This window comes from Ascidia mentula, chromosome 8 (assembly GCF_947561715.1).
Source record: "Ascidia mentula chromosome 8, kaAscMent1.1, whole genome shotgun sequence".
Taxonomy (NCBI): Eukaryota; Metazoa; Chordata; class Ascidiacea; order Phlebobranchia; family Ascidiidae; genus Ascidia; species Ascidia mentula.
This window is the reverse complement of record NC_138573.1, coordinates 4,746,237-4,772,964: the sequence shown is the minus strand read 5'-3', so window position 1 is coordinate 4,772,964 and position 26,728 is coordinate 4,746,237. Positions and strand designations below refer to the sequence as shown.

At 40.9% G+C, this 26,728-nt stretch overlaps 2 protein-coding genes across 2 annotated transcripts; one reads left to right on the top strand and one right to left on the bottom strand.

Annotated features, from left to right (window-relative positions):
• The first annotated feature begins 2,842 nt into the window (after positions 1-2,842).
• Positions 2,843-5,578, top strand: LOC145910200 (histone acetyltransferase KAT7-like). Its single transcript, XM_082997237.1, has 7 exons — positions 2,843-2,886; positions 2,959-3,825; positions 4,206-4,368; positions 4,440-4,567; positions 4,628-4,802; positions 4,873-5,102; positions 5,161-5,578. Exons 2-7 carry the CDS (start codon positions 2,993-2,995, stop codon positions 5,558-5,560), a joined length of 1,929 nt encoding a protein of 642 aa, XP_082853363.1. The 5' UTR covers positions 2,843-2,886; positions 2,959-2,992; the 3' UTR covers positions 5,561-5,578.
• A 492-nt stretch (positions 5,579-6,070) lies between these two features.
• LOC145910201 (uncharacterized) lies at positions 6,071-8,830 on the bottom strand. The gene is made up of 11 exons (XM_082997238.1): positions 8,748-8,830; positions 8,543-8,622; positions 8,239-8,343; positions 8,086-8,179; positions 7,896-8,003; positions 7,569-7,733; positions 7,378-7,509; positions 7,035-7,157; positions 6,809-6,967; positions 6,483-6,627; positions 6,071-6,273 (listed from the first exon to the last, which is right to left on the bottom strand). The coding sequence occupies exons 1-11, from the start codon at positions 8,761-8,763 to the stop codon at positions 6,102-6,104; spliced, it is 1,299 nt and encodes a 432-aa protein (XP_082853364.1). The 5' UTR covers positions 8,764-8,830; the 3' UTR covers positions 6,071-6,101.
• Positions 8,831-26,728: the final 17,898 nt, after the last annotated feature.

Below are 26,728 nucleotides of genomic sequence, written 5' to 3'. Positions count from 1 at the left end.
AAGCGCAGCCGCCCAAATCGATTGTAAGCTGGTAATTGCCACTCGCCAAATTATGCTCCAGTTCCGAATGACAGGGCCTGGTTTTTGTATGCGGACTCGCCCCGCTCCGCCACTGTCACCACGAGCGCGAAAATGGGTGGGGCAAAAACGCCTCTCAGCGACTGCGCGTGAAAACAAAGGCAGTTATTACTATGGCCCAGTAAACATTCCTTGTTTTTAATGCAAACAGAATTAGTTGAGTGACGACACATCATAACTTTCGTCCAACAGAAAGAAAAACTTCCCAGTAAACATTCCTTGCGTCAACTAAATGCACTTATTATATATATTTTAAAGACCTGTTTGTTCTTCTGGCATAAGGGTTAAAATATCGTAACCTTATGCCATGATAACAGTTCTTTAAACTTACATAGTCTGGCAGTAAGAATAGCATTATTATATTTATTGTTTGTCTGATGCCTCCAGCTGTGACATTTATGTTGTCTGTATCCGAAAAGATAATGATATATATATGCCTGTTAGAATGGTTACTCATTTTTACACAAATGTTGTTGCTTTCGTTTTGTTCACTTGTATAAGTGCCATTGTTTAACGGGTGAACAACACGGTTGCGGCATTTTTCAAGCGAAATAACCAGCACCCATTCGTAGATCACCACGGTATAGCTTTGAATACCATGCGTGCGTAACTTTTGAAATTGTCTTGTGGCAAACTATAAGTTGACAGGGAAATACTGTACACACTAAAGTCGTATTTTGAACCTCCAGTTTAACACCTGTGACCTGATATCAAATTATAAGAACGAACTTTCTACTTTCTGCGGTGACGCGGTATACTCATATCCACGGGTCACGGAACACCAACCTTTTAGCGAAAAAAACAAGCGTGGTTCAATCGGATTGTCAGGGAATTTTTGCATCGGCCACTTAGTTTTGAAGCAAGGTGGAAATGGCCGAACATCAAATTATCCTACGACACACCTCCATGTGGAGCTACGCCCGTCGAGCATACACATACCGGTACCAGTTGGTACCAGTCGCGCACCTCTGTCATCCGCGACATGCCAATTAGCAATGATCACGATTTCGAACCTTACACCTGCTGTGTCCTATAAGCCGTATGTTTTATGTCGTAGGCGAATAAAGACTTGATCCTGTGCTGGGTCGGCGTTTATTTTTAGACGTTGAGTTTTAATCGCCGTTTTTTTTTGTACTTCGGACCGGCGAAAACAAAATTTTTTAAACGTTGGTCTTGCTCAACTGCGTAAACGTCTTAACATCTTCCCAGAGACTCGACGCCGAGGCGGAGATCCGTGTAAACTATTTGGGGGACAACACGAAATAAAGAAACAACTTTTTTGTTTCGCAAGTCATTTATCAAATTATTTACATAAATTGATCCGGATACAATCAATAGCAAAACATGGAAATAAATACGAAACACACTTATTTTATGCTCGCCCTCTTCGCCTTCAAAAACATGATATTAAGTTTTTTGGTTGCTGCATTTTTGACAAAATGACGTAACATTGAAATAACACAACTCCTTAAGAACTAAGCATGCAAACAATGACATTATCCGGCTGATTGCGTTACAATGATAGACGAATGTGAGGTCATATACTACAACAGGAATAGCGACGAACTGTGAAGCGCATGCATGAATCCTTAAGAGAGGCAAACGATGGCCTATGGATACGTTTATTTTGAATAAGTCTTTGATCCAACTTTTTTACAAATTATATTGTGTCCCCACCAACCAAAATATTAGGGGGGATACTATCGTCCCTTGTGTCCCCCCGGGATTTTTGCCCCTTGCTTGACGCCATTGGACGCTCATTGCGGGATTAAGGGATGTGTTGGTTCAGTTGTTCACATTTAAAATGCAATTAACACAGGCGCTAAATTCCTCCAAATATCGGAAAACAGTAAAATTGTCTCATACGTTTGCTTCTGACATACACCCCCAAATGAAGCGAGAATTGAATGAAAGCAATAAAATTTTCCAATCCTTTTCGGTACAATTTGTAAAATTAATCCCTACACACTGTGCAAGGCCTATACATAGTTTACAGCAAATTATGATAATCGCAAACGGGAAAAGGGTAATTGTACAAGCAATAATTATTCCCACTGTATGATACAAATGTTGACGAAACATTGTGACATGCTTCGAGTAAAATATGTATGCTTTAAAATATGATGTACCGGTACAAATGGTGACTAAATCTGGGTAACAGTAGGCCTACTCCAGTGCACCACCAACTGGCTTCTGCACCAACCAATAAACCTATACTGCCGTGATGTCATAGGATTAAACATGATCCCAATTTGGCAAATTAAAGTGTCGCATTTATTGTAAAAATGATGCTTTAAAAACAACTCTTCAGATTTGAAAGATATTATGTATGTGTCATTGATATGGCCCCAGTCATATTCTGTTTTTTGAATTTGTTCAGGCAACTTTTCGCCAAGAAATTTTGGTTAAGTAATTAAACAACATTGAACTATGTACATGCAGTAAGAAATTTACGTATTTTTTTAACTCCACTAAACTTTGATCTCCAATAACTTGTTAGTCATGTGACGTATGGAAAAAACATTTACGTAATTGTAATGGCTCCGTAAAAGTGCATTTCCGTAAAAGCTATTTTGTATTTTTACGATAATAATGAGCAAATTGCGGCATTTGTAGCGTAATGTACATGATAATAATAGGTAAATTTCTTAAAATATGGCATTGCTGTTAAACTAACGTTAACGACCAGAATAACCACATACATTATAATACATATAGAGGTGTGTGTTGGCTGCTAGGCATAGAAAAAAATGTATAGTAACCGCCTGTTCCACTTCATATATCTGTACTTCTAGACCTGACACCCAGGTATCGTACTTATTAACGATATAAATTTTTCAGAATTATATTGTGATAACAATGAGTCGGTATTTGTTATAGCATACCAAATTGATTCTTATTGGAATTTGGCAACATGCCCAAGCGACGTAAACATGGAGGAAACATTTTCAAAAAGGAATCTGACATATCTCAAAATAGCTCATCAGACACAGAAACTGGTATTGCTGGAAGGACACGACATTCTTCATTCGCTTCCCAAAGGGGTTCAGAATCTAATACAGAATCAAATGGGGTGGGCCCTAATAAGCGAAAGAGACTGTCCTTATGTGAAAGCAAATCTTCAGAGCTAAAACTCCCAGACAAAGTGCGAAAAACACTAAGTCCATCTCAACTTATTAGGAAATATTCACCAAGGCATGTGCGGAGTAATGGTGAAGTCGGTAACAGCACTGATTCCGATATGGATTGTGGAGCAAGAAAGAAACGTGTAACTCGGGGTAATAGTGAACATTTTGCTAAAAAAGGTGCTATGCAGTCAAACACTGAAAATGATCAAGAACTGTCCAAGAAAAAGTCAGATCAGGGGACAGGCAGTCCTGTAACACCAAAGCGACTTAACCCCCTTGGAATGACAGAACACGAAATGCTTCTTGCTTTGGATGAGAGTGGAGGCAGTCGATTGCGCAAACGCAGATTTGTGCATTCTTATCAAGTTGACATGAAACAGTGTCCCATCAATGGGTGTGACAGTCGTGGTCACCTGCTTGGGCGATTTGAAAGACATTTTACTCCATCAACTTGCCCAATTTACCACAACTTAACTCCGGAAAGGTGTAGGGAAAATCATGAGGCTTACACCCGACTGAAGCAGGAACGTGCTGCTGTGAACCAGGACAGTGACAAGTCTACGGTGCACCACAACACAAGAAAACAAGCAGATGCTGCTCCAACACCCATACAGTTAAGGTATGTCGCTGTTGGAACTTTAATTTAGCATAACATTGTGCCACAGCATAGTTATAGTCATTGCTGCTTGTGTATAAACCAACTAATATTGCAGATTTACACGTTAAAAATGGCGATGCTTTTAACTTGGCATTTTGTGGTTGTAAGCATGTGCAGTGTTTTTGTATATACAATGGATATAGAATTGAAATTTTTTTTTTACAAAATCCAGGAGAATAGTGTAGTGTGACAATCTACAAACCTTGTCTGCCTACAATTACAACCTTGGTTGATTATCCAGAGTTGTAAAAGCCTGCCTTCTTATAAAATTATGTCAATTGAATCTAACAGCTGTATTCTCAATCAACCCACAAACTAAGCTATGCTAACATTGAATTTAGGTGCAGGAAAAAGATTCAAAATGACAGAACTGCACATAACAACTTGACACCAGAAATCAAGCGCTTAAATGGAGAACACAAAAATAAATTTGGTACAACAAGGGAGCCTCGGTTGGAAGGCATTGCATCAGAGTATGATCTCCAGCTTTTCCGAAGGGCTCAGGTATGTTTAGTGTGATTTAAAATGATACAACAACCATATAAACAAATACCGAAAGCCTATATTGTATGCAGGCTTTAGCTTCGGAAGGCCTAGAAAATGAATTAGAAAGGTTGCACAAAATTGGTGTGTCAACTGGAGTAGGAAATCAAGAAAGACGCCTGAAAGTAATAGAAATTGGACGATATGAAATGGACACCTGGTAAAAATACATCCTTTCATTACAAACTGCACATTGTTTTACAAATATATTCTGTACTAGGTACTCGTCACCATACCCGGAAGAATATGTAAGAATGCCTAAACTGTATATTTGTGAATTCTGTTTAAAGTACATGAAAAGCTCCACAATTTTACGGAGACACATGGCAAAATGTGTATGGCGCCATCCACCGGGTGATGAGATCTATCGCAAAGGAACTGTTTCTGTGTTTGAGGTAAATGAATTGCCCCCGGTCGGTTGAACAAGGACATGTTTTTGTTCAGTTTAGATGTTCTTGTTTTTAGGTGGATGGAAAGAAAAATAAAATTTACTGCCAAAACTTATGTTTGCTGGCCAAACTATTTTTGGACCACAAAACACTGTATTATGATGTAGAGCCTTTTTTGTTCTATGTCATGACTGAGGCTGACCTCTCAGGCTGCCATATGGTGGGATACTTTTCCAAAGAGAAGAACTCTTTTTTGAACTACAATGTTTCTTGTATCCTAACCATGCCACAATATATGAGAAAGGGGTAAGTGCTTTGTAAAGTTATGGATCAACACAGGCATTATATTCACAATGTTTTGCAGGTATGGCAAAATGCTGATTGACTTCAGCTACCTGCTTTCTCGCCGCGAAGGAAAAATTGGTTCTCCTGAACGACCTCTCTCAGATCTTGGCCTGTTGTCTTACCGCAGTTACTGGACAGATGTTATTTTAGGTTATTTGTCTGAACGGGAGTCTGCAGCTGAGCTGTCAATCAGGGACATAAGCCAGGAAACTGCAGTCAATCCAGCAGATATTGTCAGCACCCTACAAGCATTGCAAATGCTTAAGTATTGGAAAGGCAAGCATATTATACTGAAGAAGCAGGAGTTGCTTGGTGACTGGCTTTCCAAGAGAAAGCAACGACCACCAGAATATGCACGCAGAGTCATTGACCCAACATCACTTAAATGGACTCCACCAAGAGACAAAGAAACTGCATAACTCCCATTACACAAGTCACACTCGCTGGCTTCATCAAAAACTTGTTGTTACGAATTTTTAACAAATTTATTTTCAATGTTTTTCATGGAAACAGTATATTTTGTATACTGTTAGTGAATTGTTTTTGAGAATGCTTTTTTGTCATTGTCTATGAAAAAGAACTGACGCTGTTTAAAACAGGTGTGAATTGTTTTGTATCTTGTAAAATATTTAAGCATACTGTTTGCCAGCCTTTTGATGATGAAAGTGCGTTTTAGGCAGTTTTATAGGTGGAAATTATGCGGCCCCTCTACAACAACCATATTTCAAAAATATAGTTTATTCATACATACGCTGAAAGAAGTAATATGTGCTCAAGTATAAAAAAAATTAATAAAAACATAAATTACAAATATCACAGTGAACGTAAAATTGAACTGGAATGTAGGTGTACAGTTAACACCATCTCTTAGTCAAGCTGTAGTCAACATTTTGATGCCGGAAACCAAACTTCAAGCCAACCCAGCTGTTTACTCCAAGATTAGCGATAAAAAAATAGTATTCAAACTCCTTCAGGGCCCCTTCTTTCCATCTCCTTTGGGTATGAACCATAAAATTTTGTTGCAAGGTTGCGGATTGGTGGTTGTTGCTTTTCTTCTCGCTTTGCTTTTCTCAGCAATATTTGGTCACGTTTTTGGCGATTTTTTTCCAGAAAGGTTGCAGACCGAGTAATACTGCCGAATTAAAAAAAAATTAAAATTATTTTCCTCGTTAATGGAGACTGCAAAACAATTGTTTGACTTCCACTGATAACTTGCAAGAAACAAATGATCAGGAAATAGATTTACATTTAATAATTGCTAATTTCTGGTTTTTGGAACTTAATGTGCATCTAGAGGCCTTTAGAGATGCAGTGTTTTTGGCATTGAGTTAAATGTTTTACTTGAGGTTTGTCTGGGGTAGTGCATATCCGCCTTTGGCATGTCCCAGGTACTTTTTCACGTTGTTTGGTTGGTTTCTTGTCTCCCAGCTTATAACTTCGTACTGTTTATTGCATAGTGGACAGCAAACTTTGTTTTCCATTACATCTAAAAATTGAAATGTTTAAAGTGGAGAAATTCTGTACTGTAAGTGTATATGAACTGTTGTTGGGTGTGGTATAACTATAGGCATATTTGACCTGATGTACCACTAGTTATACTTGGGTTTACCACGGTAAAATTATCAATTGTGCTAAAATTCTGATAAAAGAATATTTTATCGACCAACCTTGCATTAACCCAGGATGTCCAGAATTGCGGGCACATTGCATTGCATTGCTACCTTGTTTGTTTAAAATTTGTTGGTCTGAATTGTGTTGAAGTAAGCAATTGGCACATTTTCCCTGAGCACTGCGTGCAGCTATGTGTAAAGGTGTGTCACCATTGTCTGAATTGAAAATCATTGTGTAAACTACAAGGAAATGTTGGCAAAAAAGAGTTGTCAAGGAATTCACCATCAGCGACATCTACATAGGCACCACTTTCAAGCAACCAATGCATCACTTTGTCAGCACCGTCTTTAGCAGCAAAATGAACTGCTGATCTACCATTCCAATCAAGAGATTGTAGTTTTGCACCTGAATAACATATTGTTGTGTTTTAATATGATAATTTTGTTGGATTTTTAACCACTGTAACCATGACAAACAATCATCACACAATATGATCCAAAGAAAGGCTTTTTATATTATATAAGTTAAATAGAGGATTTTGTAAATTACATAGAGGTTTGCTGCAACAAATCGAAAAATATCCTAACCACCAATAATAGAACCATTGCAAATATACAACACTGACCTTGTTTTGCCAGAAACTGAATGCACTTCAGATGATTGTGGGCAGCAGCGTAGTGGTGAGGATTTCGACCAAAACTATCTTTGGCATTTACATCACCATCAAAGTTAACCAAAGTGCGCAAACAGTTAATACCTACTCAAAGAATACAAAAGGAAATATACCACTAAATACAGTTGTTTCTGAAAACCTACTGCCATGTGCTGCTGCAATGTGCATAGGTTGTCTTCCCTTGTCATCAACTCTTTCGATATCCACACCAGATTTAAACAAAACCTTCAGTATGTCAGATTTATCACGGATACAACACATGTGAGAAACTGTTTTGCCCTCACTGTCACCAAGCAGTGGATCACAACCTGAAACAAGTCTAATGGTAAATCTAAAGAAGGTAATTTATAAGTGATATTTCCACAAGTTTGCATCCATGGTAAACTAAAACAAGATTTTGAGAAAAGCTTAACAGTGCATGATGATTAGAGTTAACTTGTTTTTTATCAAAAATTAGGAATAAGGTATACCTCTTGATATCAAGGTTTGGACACACTCAGATTCTCCATTTAATGCAGCAAGGTGACATGCTGTGTGGCCATTTGCATCATGTTCATCAAGATTTTCAACAAAAGAAGCTAATTATAAAATAATTTTGGGTCATATGGTGGGTCTAGCTCCTTTAAAGTACAATACTTTAAAACAAAAGGTTGGCTTTACCTAAAACATCAACCACATCAGCATGACCTCCTACACATGCTTCATGAAGAGCTAATCTATCAGCTGAACTTTTATTGTTGACATCAGCTCCACCCTTTATTCACAGTGTACATTTAAATAGGCTTGCAGAGTTGTGCGTGCGAGTATGATTACCTCAATTAATGCAACGATAGTATCCACTTGTCCATATGCAGCAGCCCTGTGTAACGCAGACCTAAGTTCTCCACCCGTGTCTCGGTTGCTGCAATTAGGATTGACCTTCAAGAAAAAAAATATTTCACTGTTAATTTACATTGGTTCCAGGTCGTTGTTGTAGCTCTCTTAAAGTTGACAGTAGACCTATAATTCAGATTAATGGTCAGGCTTTAAGAGACATAACGTGAACAACATGCAAAACCAAGTAAAGACCCATAACCCATCCATGGGAAATTATACTGCAGTCCTTATGTCATCTTACCCTCACTTTTCCAATCAGCTCCCGAACTTTTCCAGAATCCCCAGTTTCTGCAGCATGTATAAGTTCCTTGCTATGACTTTCTGTCAAAAATGGAAAATAACAGGTAGTCTGCCTATCACGTTACAATTGAATCCATTATTTGTATTTTAATTTTAAACCATCATGTTACAGAAACGATACATTTTAATGAAATAATAGGACTTACCTGCTGGGGGTTCCATAACGAGTACAAGTTGGGTAACCTTGCAATGTTTTGTGGTTCGTTGCGCTGTGCAGCGTGCGCATGGACACTACTGTCATTTCGGCGAAATATTTTTTTGGTTCAACGAAATATATTTCACGCATGAATGAACACCACTTCAAGGGATTCATCAAAAACAAAACACAACTACATACCCAAATTAGAACACATTGACTATCGAAAAACATCAAATGAAACTTCAACATACATATGCTATCGAATCTGACAATATTCGTTCACATAAGATATACTTTAAGGTCACAAAACTTGTAAATTTGATGCGATCATGTATCAGGCAGATAGAGGTGTAGTCGCTTGATATAGGCGAACATTTGAAACCTTTCCGGGACATAGAATATTTTTAAATTTTGCACAGGGCTTGCCTGGAGCCTGCTGATGAACGTGGTACAAGTTAAAATACCAACTCATTTCAAATTTCCCAGCGAAATGAACTTAACTGCAGGTCACCGCCTGTGACGGCAAAGAGTCCATTGCCAGCGTACAGCTTGGCGACAAGGTCTCTTGTATAAGCGAACATTTGAAACCTTTCCGGGACATAGGATTTTTTTTAATTTTGCACAGGGATTGCCTGGAGCCTGCTGATGAACGTGGTATAAGTTAAAATACCAACTCATTTCAAATTTCCCAGCGAAATGAACTTAACCGCAGGTCACCGTCTGTGACGGCAAAGAGCCCATTGCCCGCGTACAGCTTGGCGACAAGGTCTCTTGTATAAGCGAACATTTGAAACCTTTCCGGGACATAGGATTTTTTTAAATTTTGCACAGGGCTTGCCTGAGGCCTGCTGATGAACGTGGTATAAGTTAAAATACCAACTCATTTCAAATTTCCCAGCGAAATGAACTTAACCGCAGGTCACCGCCTGTGACGGCAAAGAGCCCATTGCCAGCGTACAGCCTGGCGACAAGGTCTCTTGTATAAGCGAACATTTGAAACCTTTCCGGGACATAGGATTTTTTAAATTTTGCACAGGGCTTGTCTGGAGCCTGCTGATGAACGTGGTATAAGTTAAAATACCAACTCATTTCAAATTTCCCAGCGAAATGGATTTAAAGGCAGGTCAACGACTGTGACGACATAGAGCCCATTGCCGCGTACAGTTTGGCGACAAGGTCTCTTGTATAGGCGAACATTTCAAACCTTTCCGGGACATAGGATTTTTTCAAATTTTGCACAGGGCTTGCCTGGAGCCTGCTGATGAACGTGGTATAAGTTAAAATACCAACTCATTTCAAATTTCCCAGCGAAATGAACTTAACCGCAGGTCACCGTCTGTGACGGCAAAGAGCCCATTGCCCGCGTACAGCTTGGCGACAAGGTCTCTTGTATAAGCGAACATTTGAAACCTTTCCGGGACATAGGATTTTTTTAAATTTTGCACAGAGCTTGCCTGGAGCCTGCTGATGAACATGGTATAAGTTAAAATACCAACTCATTTCAAATTTCCTAGCGAAATGGATTTAAAGGCAGGTCAACGACTGTGACGACATAGAGCCCATTGCCCGCGTACAGCTTGGCGACAAGGTCTCTTGTATAGGCGAACATTTGAAACCTTTCCGGGACATAGGATTTTTTAAATTTTGCACAGGGCTTGCCTGGAGCCTGCTGATGAACGTGGTATAAGGTAAAATACCAACTCATTTCAAATTTCCCAGCGAAATGAACTTAACTGCAGGTCACCGCCTGTGACGGCAAAGAGCCCATTGCCCGCGTACAGCTTGGCGACAAGGTCTCTTGTATAAGCGAACATTTGAAACCTTTCCGGGACATAGGATTTTTTTAAATTTTGCACAGAGCTTGCCTGGAGCCTGCTGATGAACATGGTATAAGTTAAAATACCAACTCATTTCAAATTTCCCAGCGAAATGGATTTAATGGCAGGTCAACGACTGTGACGACATAGAGCCCATTGCCCGCGTACAGCTTGGCGACAAGGTCTCTTGTATAGGCGAACATTTAAAACCTTTCCGGGACATAGGATTTTTTTAAATTTTGCACAGGGCTTGCCTGGAGCCTGCTGATGAACGTGGTATAAGGTAAAATACCAACTCATTTCAAATTTCCCAGCGAAATGGATTTAAAGGCAGGTCAACGACTGTGACGACATAGAGCCCATTGCCCGCGTACAGCTTGGCGACAAGGTCTCTTGTATAGGCGAACATTTGAAACCTTTCCGGGACATAGGATTTTTTTAAATTTTGCACAGGGCTTGCCTGGAGCCTGCTGATGAACGTGGTATAAGTTAAAATACCAACTCATTTCAAATTTCCCAGCGAAATGAGCTTAACCGCAGGTCACCGCCTGTGACGGCAAAGAGCCCATTGCCCGCGTACAGCTTGGCGACAAGGTCTCTTGTATAGGCGAACATTTGAAACCTTTCCGGGACATACGATTTTTTTAAATTTTGCACAGGGCTTGCCTGGAGCCTGCTAATGAACGTGGTATAAGGTAAAATACCAACTCATTTCAAATTTCCCAGCGAAATGAACTTAACTGCAGGTCACCGCCTGTGACGGCAAAGAGCCCATTGCCAGCGTACAGCTTGGCGACAAGGTCTCTTGTATAAGCGAACATTTGAAACCTTTCCGGGACATAGGATTTTTTTAAATTTTGCACAGAGCTTGCCTGGAGCCTGCTGATGAACATGGTATAAGTTTAAATACCAACTCATTTCAAATTTCCCAGCGAAATGGATTTAACCGCAGGTCAACGACTGTGACGGCATAGAGCCCATTGCCAGCATACAGCTTGGCGACAGGGTCTCTTGTATAGGCGAACATTTGAAACCTTTCCGGGACATAGGATTTTTTCAAATTTTGCACAGGGTTTGCCTGAGGCCTGCTGATGAACGTGGTATAAGTTAAAATACCAACTCATTTCAAATTTCCCAGCGAAATGGATTTAACCGCAGGTCAACGACTGTGACGGCATAGAGCCCATTGCCCGCTTATACCTTGGCGACAAGCTCTCTTGTATAGGCGAACATTTGAAACCTTTCCGGGACATAGGATTTTTTTAAATTTTGCACAGGGCTTGCCTGAGGCCTGCTGATGAACGTGGTATAAGTTAAAATACCAACTCATTTCAAATTTCCCAGCGAAATGAAGTTAACCGCAGGTCACCGCCTGTGACGGCATAGAGCCCATTGCCAGCGTACAGCTTGGCGACAAGGTCTCTTGTATAAGCGAACATTTGAAACCTTTCCGGGACATAGGATTTTTTTAAATTTTGCACAGAGCTTGCCTGGAGCCTGCTGATGAACATGGTATAAGTTAAAATACCAACTCATTTCAAATTTCCCAGCGAAATGAACTTAACCGCAGGTCACCGCCTGTGACGGCAAAGAGCCCATTGCCAGCGTACAGCTTGGCGACAAGGTCTCTTGTATAGGCGAACATTTCAAACCTTTCCGGGACATAGGATTTTTTTAAATTTTGCACAGGGCTTGCCTAAGGCCTGCTGATGAACGTGGTATAAGTTAAAATACCAACTCATTTCAAATTTCCCAGCGAAATGGATTTAAAGGCAGGTCAACGACTGTGACGACATAGAGCCCATTGCCCGCGTACAGCTTGGCGACAAGGTCTCTTGTATAGGCGAACATTTGAAACCTTTCCGGGACATAGGATTTTTTTAAATTTTGCACAGGGCTTGCCTGGAGCCTGCTGATGAACGTGGTATAAGTTAAAATACCAACTCATTTCAAATTTCCCAGCGAAATGAACTTAACCGCAGGTCACCGCCTGTGACGGAAAAGAGCCCATTGCCAGCGTACAGCTTGGCGACAAGGTCTCTTGTATAGGCGAACATTTGAAACCTTTCCGGGACATAGGATTTTTTTAAATTTTGCACAGGGCTTGCCTAAGGCCTGCTGATGAACGTGGTATAAGTTAAAATACCAACTCATTTCAAATTTCCCAGCGAAATGAACTTAACCGCAGGTCACCGCCTGTGACGGCAAAGAGCCCATTGCCAGCGTACAGCTTGGCGACAAGGTCTCTTGTATAAGCGAACATTTGAAACCTTTCCGGGACATACGATTTTTTTAAATTTTGCACAGGGCTTGCCTGGAGCCTGCTGATGAACGTGGTATAAGGTCAAATACCAACTCATTTCAAATTTCCCAGCGAAATGAACTTAACTACAGGTCACCGCCTGTGACGACATAGAGCCCATTGCCCGCGTACAGTTTGGCGACAAGGTCTCTTGTATAAGCGAACATTTGAAACCTTTCCGGGACATAGGATTTTTTTAAATTTTGCACAGGGCTTGCCTGAGGCCTGCTGATGAACGTGGTATAAGTTAAAATACCAACTCATTTCAAATTTCCCAGCGAAATGAACTTAACCGCAGGTCACCGCCTGTGACGGCAAAGAGCCCATTGCCAGCGTACAGCCTGGCGACAAGGTCTCTTGTATAAGCGAACATTTGAAACCTTTCCGGGACATAGGATTTTTTTAAATTTTGCACAGAGCTTGCCTGGAGCCTGCTGATGAACGTGGTATAAGTAAAAAAAACCAACTCATTTCAAATTTCCCAGCGAAATGGATTCAAAGGCAGGTCAACGACTGTGACGACATAGAGCCCAATGCTCGCGTACAGCTTGGCGACTAGGTCTCTTGTATAGGCGAACATTTGAAACCTTTCCGGGACATAGGATTTTTTCAAATTTTGCACAGGGTTTGCCTGAGGCATGCTGATGAACGTGGTATAAGTTAAAATACCAACTCATTTCAAATTTCCCAGCGAAATGGATTTAACCGCAGGTCAACGACTGTGACGGCATAGAGCCCATTGCCCGCTTATACCTTGGCGACAAGCTCTCTTGTATAGGCGAACATTTGAAACCTTTCCGGGACATAGGATTTTTTTAAATTTTGCACAGGGCTTGCCTGAGGCCTGCTGATGAACGTGGTATAAGTTAAAATACCAACTCATTTCAAATTTCCCAGCGAAATGAACTTAACCGCAGGTCACCGCCTGTGACGGCATAGAGCCCATTGCCAGCGTACAGCTTGGCGACAAGGTCTCTTGTATAAGCGAACATTTGAAACCTTTCCGGGACATAGGATTTTTTTAAATTTTGCACAGAGCTTGCCTGGAGCCTGCTGATGAACGTGGTATAAGTTAAAATACCAACTCATTTCAAATTTCCCAGCGAAATGGATTTGACCGCAGGTCAACGACTGTGACGGCATATAGAAGGTTTGTTGTGATATGTAATAAATTTGTCTATTTTGTGTCAGTATGCCGGTATTGGTATAAAGCCACTACACCACGTCAAGGTTCCGGCAATCGTAGTGGTTTTATTTTGCAGATAAAACTATATTTGGAGGCAATCACATCCAAATGAAGAAAAGAACTGATCTGAAATGTAAACATATTGATTTATTCTGAATTTACAACAAAACATAACTGCTAAGTTAGTTCACATGCATGGATGTGTTCCTATACACTGGTTTAGAACCAATTTGTAGTCAGGTATCCCCTTCTTAAAAACTCTTGTTCGTCTAAAATGCATATCAAATGAAAGAGAAAACAACAAGTATACACAAGAAGGCAAATTCAACTGTGTCCTTTTAAACAAAAATCGATGGTTTAGAACCGACCCTTCTACACGTTTCCTCGTATGTACAGCTACTTGTACTCATTAAATAACAAATGATGGCCTCAAGGTACAAAACGTTGTTTAGGAAAAAATTTACATCCAGTATTTTGTCTATCACCATTTCACTTAACATGCTTCCTTCCACAATCAAACCTGGTTTCATATCTCGGCCGCAAAATGATTCACGGAAAACCTGACTACCAACAAGTCGTTGACGCACGAGACGTCGACAAAACGAATATTCCACGAATCGCATTATATTGCTCATTTCATCTTGGGAGATTGTAAGGGGGGCAAAATTTTTGTTGTACTTTGTCAACATATTTTTTTTACCATGGTAATATAAACATAGGCGGTAACATTCTGGTAAATTTTTTGCTTGTTGAAATGATTTTGATAAAGCCGCCTTTATTTTGTTAAAAATAAGGTCATATGATTGTTTTCTAGCAGAGTTCAATTCAGTAACATTCGAAATTACAATATTTTTTCCATCTATGTATTGCTCCAAAACAATATTTGTTTCAATAATGCGATCCGTAGACTTCGCTGCCGACTCCTTGAAACGTCTTGGCTTGCGACGGACAAAAATCTTAGGTTGGGCTGGGGTGCTGGATGAATCAATACCGGTCTTAACTTTCTTGTAAAAAAAAATGCAACAACCCGTAAATATCCTTTCTTTAACACTATTCCATGCGACATGTTTTACAGTGTCGTCATTAAATTCTGTCAAATGAAATTTATTGAATTTGTACGTTAAATAATGGCCTGAGTTAACACCGGATCCAATATGTACAACAACAGACATAAGCCTAAACAAAACTCCTTGTTCAAAACGCAACAATTCATCTGGGACTACACGTTTATTGCTTTTCTTGCCACTTATATTCCTAAAAACAACAATGCATAATACGTCTGTTGGACTTTTGATCTCACTGCTAATCTTCTTCTCTGTATCCAAATTACAATGGGAACAATGGCTGATGGCAACGTTGTGAAATTCAGTTTCACAATATGCACTGAGATTGCTGTTGTCCGGGATGTGATCGAACAATGGCAACGTAAGCACAGATTGGTCATTCTGAAATTTCTCTTCGTTGCCACATGCCTTGCAAGTTTTTGATGAATGATACTTAAACGACCAGTTTAATCCACAACTCTTTATTACGGAAGCAAAATTAAAAAGCATTAAAAATTCAGTGGGGTCCTGCTGCTCATTTAAATTAAAATTAAGGTGACTACAAACGTCTTTAACCAATTGCAAGTATGATGAGGAATCAACGCAGTTCTGTGCAAGATAACAAACTAAGTGACCAATCCTACCTTCTATCGTGGTTTTACTAGGAAAAACACAAGGGCGATCTAACAAACATTGAACAGCTTGTAACACAGAATTTAACCAACAGTTATTATATAAATTTGGAAGACCGGCCAAAACTAGCTTGTTTTTCACAATCCAAGTATTTAATTTGTCACTGCAACTGATCGATTCCTGGACAAGCGCAAACACCATCCAAATACGATATCGCGCAACGTCGAACTCAATCTTATCAATCCCAATTATGTTGTTTGCAATTTTTTCTACGGTGAAACATACACACAAACCGCAACTAGACAGATCGCTCTGATATACAAGTGAGTCGGATTTAAAAGAAAGGTCACGACCGGTTATCGAAACAAAAATCGGAATTAAACATTTCCTTACTAAAGACGTGAGTTGTTTTCGCGAACTTCCAGTAGAATCATAAAGAACCATTTCGTTCTCAAAATGTTTATACCACAAAATCACAAAATGCCCTTCAAAAAGAACTGGAATAAAAACATGCTCACATAAACGTTCGTTATGAAACATACCACGAAGTGCATTGCGAATATTTTTGAATTGTTTGCCCTGCAAAATTTCTCCCGCTGTAATAGTTGACACAAACCCAAAGCCACCAGCCATACGTAAATTACAATAACGGAGTGTTCTGGAAATATAACAATCTACAACGTTGTCCGTTAACCAACCAATTGTTAAGTCGTTGTGCGTGTTCGCCGGGTTTTGAGTTAAAGCACAATACGTTTTCCCACGAGGTCTACTGCAAAGGGAACACAAATCTAACCAAGAAACTGACTGACGACAGGGCATGACGAGGGCGGTGTCAAAAATTGAAGTTGGGGTAAAAGGTATATGATGCCAAATGAAATCTGCAATTTTCTTACAGTCGTAAAAATTTTCAATTGGTTTTGGACAGTTTGTAAAAAATGACATTGTCGGGGTGCACTCAAGTGTTAACATTGGTTGCGGAGAAAGTGATTTTTCGTTTTCGTATTTTAAACGTTTACATATGATTTCCGAAGAGTAAAAACTGGTTTTGTTTCTTTTCCTCTTTTTAAACTTTGACTCCACAACCAATGTACGCTTAGCGGCTTCAGTGTTGTTTGGGTTTAAAGGGGATTTGTTCGGTTTTCCACGAAAGCTCATTAACGAATCGGCAAAGAGTTTTTGTAAAACTTTAATGGCATCATAGTATTTCAAAGCAAAATCGTCTATTCGAGCTATTCGCTTTCCATCAATTATGTTTCGTTTTAAATCTCGAAAATGTTCCTCAATAATTCCTTGAGTTTTGTTATTGTGAAGGATTGTTTGGTGGAGGCAACTCTTTATCACATTGCAATCTTTCGCGTACGTAATAAACATGTTGGCCTGTTCGTTGCTGGATTTACTGTCGTGGAAATGCCGTGACAAATCCCCAAGCATTAACTTAGACGTTGAACATATTCTGCTTAAAACCACATCGATCAAACGTTCACATAATTTCGGATTGTAATAGACATTGGCGCCAATTTGTGAGGAAGTTGGTGTCTTAGAACTCGTTTTCAAAAAATTTTCTAATTTTCGTTTGTACCGGACAAAAAATGGGGACTGTTTTTCCTGTAGTTTATCTGTTTCTTTACTCGAAAAAACATAATCTGTGTGCCCTGCCACACCCTTGTCGTCGTCAGTGTCATCAAAATTGAATTTACCGGACGCACCTTTGGATTTCAAGCGGTTGTAATGAAATTCGACTAATGAGGAAGGAACTTCGCAGTTAGTCAAAACAATAAAACTTTCCACAGCCATATCTAGATCCGTAATATTCTCGCAATTAAAAAAAATGTTTAACCAGAACAAATAAGTCTTCAACAATTTTGAACTTTGACAGTGTTTGTTGCATAAAATTTTGGCTGCTTTCATTGCATGGCTGTAGCAATTATGGACCACAGTTTTTTGCAAATCGCCGTGGTCTGGAACGCCTGTTAAAATTCTATAACACCTGTTGTAAAATTCTATACGAGTTTCCCGACAAAATGCCTTTAAAACAGCGTTCCACATTGCCATCGAGCCATCAATGATAAGCAGTTTGGGTTTTCGAGACACACTACACACTTTAAGACAATCCGAGAGAAATGTTTCCAAAAAATGACTAATCGTGATCGCATCATGCTTTGATGTCACGCAAGTTGCAACCGGAAGTGGTGCGCCACCTTTAGTTGGATTTCGAATTAGTAAGGTATACACTTGGAAATCCGAATAATTTTCAATTCGGCGCAGCACACTGCCAGTGGAATCAAAATACGCAATATCAAACGCGCACACGCGATTAAAAATTTTTATCTGTGCGTCGGAATACATTGCCACCATAGGAAAATGCGCCGAAATACAACGAATAAATTTTTTATTCATTTTCAGTCGCTGCATATTTAAATTTACAAACCATGAATCGCTTATTCGTTTGCTGCCACTGTGTTCGCTTTTAATGTTGTTTAAAACTGATTGTGAAGGCAAATATGTGCAAGCCCCTAACCAACGTTCTTCTGGCAATAATTCGTCAAACATATCGCGATATTGTTTCACTGCAGTTTGATGCTGCAGTTTTTTGCGAAGTTCTTCCCTCATTAGTCCACACACACGTCTACATTTCTTACAAGCGCGGTGATGGTTTCTTTTTCCAGTAATTTGTACGCGGCCTTCAACTTTATCCACAAACGACCAAAACGTCACTTTAAATTTTACCTCACAAACACAATTTTCACATCTTTTGTGCGCACAATACAAGTTTACCCAACCTTCCTTATAACATTTGTCCAATTTCTTGATATTCTTCACGCCACTACAGTTAACCAAGTAATTGTTGGCTATGTTCGGGACACAACCCGCATAGATTTTCCGAAGGTGCATTACTGTGACATCAACGTACGCATTACTACCAAAGTGATTTTCGGATCTATTTTTCACAATTGATTGCCATTCCTGAAGTGAAAGAACGAATTTACTGTCTATCGCGACATCGGCTGCATGCTGAAAGTTTTGCTGGGTTTCGAAACTTATTCCACCAAGTTCACTTGTCACATCAAAATTTTCTTGTAATATCGAATTAAAGTTCATGCCATCGGTTTCATTGGTCAAATTATTGTGAATTTTGGCAGATGCCTCATCACCCAAACCATCACGTTCAACTTCTAAATTTTCTACAGCTGTCAAGGGTGTAGTAAAAGCAGGTAAAAGTGCGACAGGTGAAGTTGTTACATGCGACTGAAAATCTAGTCCAGAAAACGAAGATTGAAACATCCCTTCATCGGTGTCAATCACACTTTGCTCTCTATTATTTTTCACGGTTTTATCATTACCAATAGCAAAATCATCGGATTTTAATGGCCTATGTACAAAACAAGATTTCGAGCACAAATCAAATCCAGGACAAACCAAATGCGACCGTTTCCATTGATTTTCCGTTAAACCTACAGCGACGGACGTTTCCTCAAATACACATCTGGGATGAAACCATTGCTGGCAAGATTCACATTCAACCATTAAAGTGCCATCATAGGGCGCGTTACAAATACAAAATAAAGCCTTACCGAAAGGCGTTTTGGGCTGTGTGGACAACTTTGGTGATGGTTCGCAACAATTACGTTGTTTGAAATACGACTGTGCAGTTTTGCGAAATGATTTCTCTTCTAGCCAAAACTTTTTTACTTTCATCCTGTTTTTTTCATTAACTGGAAGTTTGCAATATTTCAAAACTGCTTTTACGGCCTTGTTTGGTAGTTTTAACGTGCGGGGGTATTCTTGTAGGCACTCCACTAAAGATGGTAATGCGGCGTAAAACAAATTTTGCTTTTGGTGACCTGGGCTACGTGGAGAAAGATCAAGACGTTGAGTCAATGTGTTTTGTAATTTATGCACTTTACAAAAATTCAGCAACTTTTTAAATCGTCTGTTAACTTGCATTCCGGGCCAAAGATCGTTGGAACGAAGAAAGTTCAAACCACTTTTCCTGGTAAACTTTTTCAATCGATGTAAACGCAAGTACTTACAAATCGTGTCGATTTTTTCGTTGCAAGTTTTGAACCGTGAACCACCGGTGAGGATCAAGCGACCTGACAACTGCAGCGGCGTTAATAAAAACGTACCGGGAATGCCACTATTTCGATTCTTTTGCCGATTTCGAGTTAATCGCCGAATTCCGGGAATAAAACCAAAGCTGCTCAAGGCGAAACAACCAATGTACCCAAACCCAACTGAACACAGGCAGTATTGCATAAAAAACAGATAGAACATGCAAAAACTCAAGATAGTATAAATACCTCGCTTGAAGACATCGAACACAAATCCTAACAACTTTCCTGTTCCATGAACTGCTTTAGCAGAAGCACTCCTCGCAGCTTCACTGCCGACCCTGCCTGGAGTACGAACTGCCTTGGCAGACGCACTCGTCGCAGCTTCACTGTCGACTCTGCCTGGAGTACGAACTGCATTAGCAGACGCACTCGTCGCAGCTTCACTGTCGACTCTGCCTGGAGTACGAACTGCATTAGCAGACGCACTCGTCGCAGCTTCACTGTCGACTCTGCCTGGAGTACGAACTGCCTTGGCAGACGCACTCGTCGCAGCTTCACTGTCGACTCTGCCTGGAGTACGAACTGCCTTGGCAGACGCACTCGTCGCAGCTTCACTGTCGACTCTGCCTGGAGTACGAACTGCCTTGGCAGACGCACTCGTCGCAGCTTCACTGTCGACTCTGCCTGGAGTACGAACTGCCTTGGCAGACGCACTCGTCGCAGCTTCACTGTCGACTCTGCCTGGAGTACGAACTGCATTAGCAGACGCACTCGTCGCAGCTTCACTGTCGACTCTGCCTGGAGTACGAACTGCCTTGTCAGACGCACTCGTCGCAGCTTCACTGTCGACTCTGCCTGGAGTACGAACTGCCTTGGCAGACGCACTCGTCGCAGCTTCACTGTCGACTCTGCCTGGAGTACGAACTGCATTAGCAGACGCACTCGTCGCAGCTTCACTGTCGACTCTGCCTGGAGTACGAACTGCATTAGCAGACGCACTCGTCGCAGCTTCACTGTCGACTCTGCCTGGAGTACGAACTGCCTTGTCAGACGCACTCGTCGCAGCTTCACTGTCGACTCTGCCTGGAGTACGAACTGCCTTGGCAGACGCACTCGTCGCAGCTTCACTGTCGACTCTGCCTGGAGTACGAACTGCATTAGCAGACGCACTCGTCGCAGCTTCACTGTCGACTCTGCCTGGAGTACGAACTGCCTTGTCAGACGCACTCGTCGCAGCTTCACTGTCGACTCTGCCTGGAGTACGAACTGCATTAGCAGACGCACTCGTCGCAGCTTCACTGTCGACTCTGCCTGGAGTACGAACTGCCTTGGCAGACGCACTCGTCGCAGCTTCACTGTCGACTCTGCCTGGAGTACGAACTGCCTTGGCAGACGCACTCGTCGCAGCTTCACTGTCGACTCTGCCTGGAGTACGAACTGCATTAGCAGACGCACTCGTCGCAGCTTCACTGTCGACTCTGCCTGGAGTACGAACTGCCTTGTCAGACGCACTCGTCGCAGCTTCACTGTCGACTCTGCCTGGAGTACGAACTGCCTTGGCAGACGCACTCGTCGCAGCTTCACTGTCGACTCTGCCTGGAGTACGAACTGCCTTGGCAGGGGCATCGCAAATTATCCTGGTAGTCGATGAACCCAACACTTGCTCTCTCTTCTTTGGCCGTATACACTCAACGACACAACCAAAGCAGCTAAGGGGTTTGAACTTTTTCTGTTTGTTGAATGATTCTCTAAAGTTGTTTTTTGTTGGTTTTGAGGAATGCTGTTCGAAGGTTGTTGGTACTGCAGCACAAAACTTGATAGTTGTGCCTCTTGATTAAAATAATGTATATTGCCGCAGACACTAATGATATAACAAAACACTTTTCATAAAATGGATCCTTTTTGTGTTTTCGTGCTTATAAGGTGGTTTAACACTAGAAGACACGCAAAATGGTCATTTTTCTTACCAATAGGATCTTCTACAGTCAGAAGAGTATGGACATGCTCTTCAAGACTGTCCATGTAGTGGCGCAGCCCTACGTCCGAAAGATGGAGTTGATCGCTCCAGTTCCCTCGGTCGTTGGAGATATTAAAATCCAAGAAGGTGAGCCCATACTCCTCGGAAAGGTTGTGCAGTACCCGGTTGGCTTGTTGAACGCAGTGTTCGTGAAAACCAGACTGCTCCAAGATACCAGCCATCACAATCTACTCAAAAATATATACAAAACGTAAAGTGTGTGTAGGCAAAAAAGTCAATTTTACGGTTACGGGGGAAAAAATTGCTTTGCTGGCAGTAACAGGAACAAACAATACCGTTATACAATATACGTAACCAACCTGAGACTGAGGGTACGTTTGTTGGCACACCTCGAGCAGCTGTTGAAAATCGGTCCCAATGCTGTTATGGTGGTGATCAGCATGTCGAGAGACCAGGTCGTTCGTACCAAGAGCCAAAATGATAAAATCAACTGACTCGAACCTTTTCCCGTACATGAGTTCCTCCGCTCCATGGTTCAGTGTTCCCCCTGGAATAGAAATAGCACTTAAGGTAAAAAGTTTACTTTTCGCCGATACCACCTGGGGGCAGACAATGTTCCTCCCGTTGCTGTCGGTCACCAACAACACTGAAGGAAGCGGTGACCCCTCAGCACGGAGGTAACATGTCTGCTTTCCGGAAACTCCAACTCTATATTTCTTGGGCGGCGTTCTTCTTCCCATCGTCGATTGTAGCAAGTTGATAATAGTCGTAGCAAGTTGATAATAGTCGTAGCAAATTGAAAATAGTCGTAGCAAGTTGATAAATAGTCGTAGCAAGTTGATAATAGTCGTAGCAAGTTGATAATAGTCGTAGCAAGTTGATAAATAGCAGTTTTCTGCAAGTAAAACAGATACGTTTAGTGTGAAACGAGATGCATCTGATTTACTTACTTAACCATACTGGCGGCAAATTTTATCAAAAGTACAACACAAACAAACTCGTAGAAGGCATATGCACTTTTATCCTAACCGCTCCTTATTGATGTATTTTCAGACATATTCCTAAAATGTTATTTTTTTCATTTTTTCGACTTTCCAACCCAGTATATCCTAGCAAGAATTTTGATCGACTTTTTAGCTTGTCATACGTGTAGGGGGCCTTGGCCAATAGTGCCATTCGCCCACCTCAAATGTAGTTATTTATTCGTTTGCCTATTCATGATTCCGACTTCCTGTTAACAATGGGTTTAAGTCGCAGTGCTGCAAGTGAAGGTTGACTGGAAATGCATTGGTTTAAATGAAAGTTTATTAAAACAAAAGCGTCCACCAAGACCAAAAAACAGCCTGGGCCTTGAACACTTGTTTTTAATCCTCGATTATTTATGATTTGCCTCAACGTTAGATTTTTCCACACAAGAAAAATTACCAATGCATGATTTTAAGTAAAAACTCCCATCTAAACACAATACATTTATGTCAATCTTTTGCTACAGCATTGTGACGTCAAACCCATTGTGAAGGCAAAATCGGATAATGAATTGTGTTTTAACCGCTGTATGATAGTGACCAGGTCTATATCAGAAGACTGCATTTTCATTTGATGTCCCCAAAAATATTACAGAATTTATTTATTTTTAAACTTTTAAGCCAACCTTCTAGTACAAGTACTACATCCATCAACAAAGTACTAAATCTAAATATTAGGTTTTAACTGGGTAGAAGTATACAACGATTTATTGTGTAGTTTAACGACTTTGTGGGGTTTTGTGCATTTGCCTATAAAGTCGTGTAATGTTAGGAACGGATAATAACAATCAACAAATTACGATTAGGAAAATCAAGTGCCACAGTGACAACAAAATTCCCGATTTATATCCTTCCTACCACTATGTACATAACGAAGCCATTTATACTCAGTTGGGCATGTCATAATTTGAATGTAACATTTAAATAAAATCAAAAACAGGAACATAAAAACAAGCGTCTACTCACCAAGTCAGCATATAGCAAGTGAATTGCAAAAAAATTCAAACCAGCTTCCGTTTGAATAATCATGACGCAATACAACTTGAAACGACTGCTCATTGGTCATTTCAAAATTTGAGAGATAGAGGAGAAGGGAGCAGTTTCTCCAGCCAATCAGGATTCACTTCAAACAATTGGGAGATTAATACAAAATGCATCGACAACGAAATGGAAATATGTAGCGCCAAAAAACTGCATTACTTCATTGCAATACATTTAAAGGGGCATGTCACTCACCTGCCTGAAGAACGATTTTTTATGTGGACTATGCAATGAAAACGTCAAAAAAAAGTCTGCCTGTACAAGAGTCCTTGTTGCCAAGGTATACGCGGGCAATGACCTAGTTCATTTCGCTGGAAAATTTGAAATCAGTTGGTATTTTAATTTATACCACGTTCATCAGCAGGCCTTAGGCAAGCCCTGTGCAAAATTTAAAAAAATCCTATGTCCCGGAAAGGTTTCAAATGTTCGCCTATACAAGAGACCTTGTCGCCAAGCTGTACGCTGGCAATGGGCTCTATGTCGTCACAGGCGGTGACCTGCAGTTAAGTTCATTTCGCTGGGAAATTTGAAATGAGTTGGTATTTTAACTTATACCACGTTCATCAGCAGGCCTCAGGCAAGCCCTGTGCAAAATTTAAAAAAATCCTATGTCCCGGAAAGGTTTCAAATATTCGCCTATACAAGAGACCTTGTCGCCAAACTGTACGCGGGCAATGGGCTCTATGTCGTCACAGTCGTTGACCTGCAGTTAAATCCATTTCGCTGGAATATTTGAAATGGGTTGGTATTTTAACTTATACCACGTTCATCAGCAGGCCTCAGGCAAGCCCTGTGCAAAATTTAAAAAAATCCTATGTCCCGGAAAGGTTTCAAATATTCGCCTATACAAGAGACCTTGTCGCCAAACTGTACGCGGGCAATGGGCTCTATGTCGTCACAGTCGTTGACCTGCAGTTAAATCCATTTCGCTGGAATATTTGAAATGGGTTGGTATTTTAACTTATACCACGTTCATCAGCAGGCCTTAGGCAAGCCCTGTGCAAAATTTAAAAAAATCCTATGTCCCGGAAAGGTTTCAAATGTTCGCCTATACAAGAGACCTTGTCGCCAAGCTGTACGCTGGCAATGGGCTCATTGCCGTCACAGGCGGTGACCTGCAGTTAAGTTCATTTCGCTGGGAAATTTGAAATGAGTTGGTATTTTAACTTATACCACGTTCATCAGCAGGCTCCAGGCAAACCCTGTGCAAAATTTAAAAAAATCCTATGTCCCGGAAAGGTTTCAAATGTTCGCTTATACAAGAGACCTTGTCGCCAAGCTGTACGCTGGCAATGGGCTCTATGCCGTCACAGGCGGTGACCTGCGGTTAAGTTCATTTCGCTGGGAAATTTGAAATGAGTTGGTATTTTAACTTATACCACGTTCATCAGCAGGCCTCAGGCAAGCCCTGTGCAAAATTTAAAAAAATCCTATGTCTCGGAAAGGTTTCAAATGTTCGCCTATACAAGAGAGCTTGTCGCCAAGGTATAAGCAGGCAATGGGCTCTATGCCGTCACAGTCGTTGACCTGCGGTTAAATCCATTTCGCTGGAAAATTTGAAATGAGTTGGTATTTTCACTTATACCACGTTCATCAGCAGGCTCCAGGCAAGCCCTGTGCAAAATTTTAAAAAATCCTATGTCCCGGAAAGGTTTCAAATGTTCGCCTATACAAGAGAGCTTGTCGCCAAGGTATAAGCAGGCAATGGGCTCTATGCCGTCACAGTCGTTGACCTGCGGTTAAATCCATTTCGCTGGGAAATTTGAAATGAGTTGGTATTTTAACTTATACCACGTTCATCAGCAGGCCTCAGGCAAACCCTGTGCAAAATTTAAAAAAATCCTATGTCCCGGAAAGGTTTCAAATGTTCGCCTATACAAGAGACCTTGTCGCCAAGGTATAAGCAGGCAATGGGCTCTATGCCGTCACAGTCGTTGACCTGCGGTTAAATCCATTTCGCTGGGAAATTTGAAATGAGTTGGTATTTTAACTTATACCACGTTCATCAGCAGGCCTCAGGCAAACCCTGTGCAAAATTTTAAAAAATCCTATGTCCCGGAAAGGTTTCAAATGTTCGCCTATACAAGAGACCCTGTCGCCAAGCTGTATGCTGGCAATGGGCTCTATGCCGTCACAGGCGGTGACCTGCGGTTAAATCCATTTCGCTGGGAAATTTGAAATGAGTTGGTATTTTAACTTATACCACGTTCATTAGCAGGCCTCAGGCAAACCCTGTGCAAAATTTTAAAAAATCCTATGTCCCGGAAAGGTTTCAAATGTTCGCCTATACAAGAGAGCTTGTCGCTAAGGTATAAGCGGGCAATGGGGTCTGTGTCGTCACAGTCGTTGACCTGCGGTTAAATCCATTTCGCTGGGAAATTTGAAATGAGTTGGTATTTTCACTTATACCACGTTCATCAGCAGGCTCCAGGCAAGCCCTGTGCAAAATTTTAAAAAATCCTATGTCCCGGAAAGGTTTCAAATGTTCGCCTATACAAGAGACCCTGTCGCCAAGGTATAAGCGGGCAATGGGCTCTATGCCGTCACAGGCGGTGACCTGCGGTTAAGTTCATTTCGCTGGGAAATTTGAAATGAGTTGGTATTTTAACTTATACCACGTTCATCAGCAGGCCTCAGGCAAGCCCTGTGCAAAATTTAAAAAAATCCTATGTCCCGGAAAGGTTTCAAATGTTCGCCTATACAAGAGAGCTTGTCGCCAAGGTATAAGCAGGCAATGGGCTCTATGCCGTCACAGTCGTTGACCTGCGGTTAAATCCATTTCGCTGGGAAATTTGAAATGAGTTGGTATTTTAACTTATACCACGTTCATCAGCAGGCCTCAGGCAAGCCCTGTGCAAAATTTAAAAAAATCCTATGTCCCGGAAAGGTTTCAAATGTTCGCCTATAC

Bases quoted from the DNA above. Each gene is read 5' to 3' on its own strand.
- LOC145910200 (XM_082997237.1), top strand. From the start codon at position 2,993: ATGCCCAAGCGACGTAAACATGGAGGAAACATTTTCAAAAAGGAATCT. The intron at 4,568-4,627 runs GTAAAAATACAT...ATTCTGTACTAG, and splicing joins CGATATGAAATGGACACCTG to GTACTCGTCACCATACCCGG. The intron at 4,803-4,872 runs GTAAATGAATTG...TCTTGTTTTTAG, and splicing joins GAACTGTTTCTGTGTTTGAG to GTGGATGGAAAGAAAAATAA.
- LOC145910201 (XM_082997238.1), bottom strand. The intron at 8,180-8,238 runs GTAATCATACTC...CTGTGAATAAAG, and splicing joins CTATCGTTGCATTAATTGAG to GGTGGAGCTGATGTCAACAA. The intron at 6,968-7,034 runs GTGAATTCCTTG...TTTTCAATTCAG, and splicing joins CTATGTAGATGTCGCTGATG to ACAATGGTGACACACCTTTA.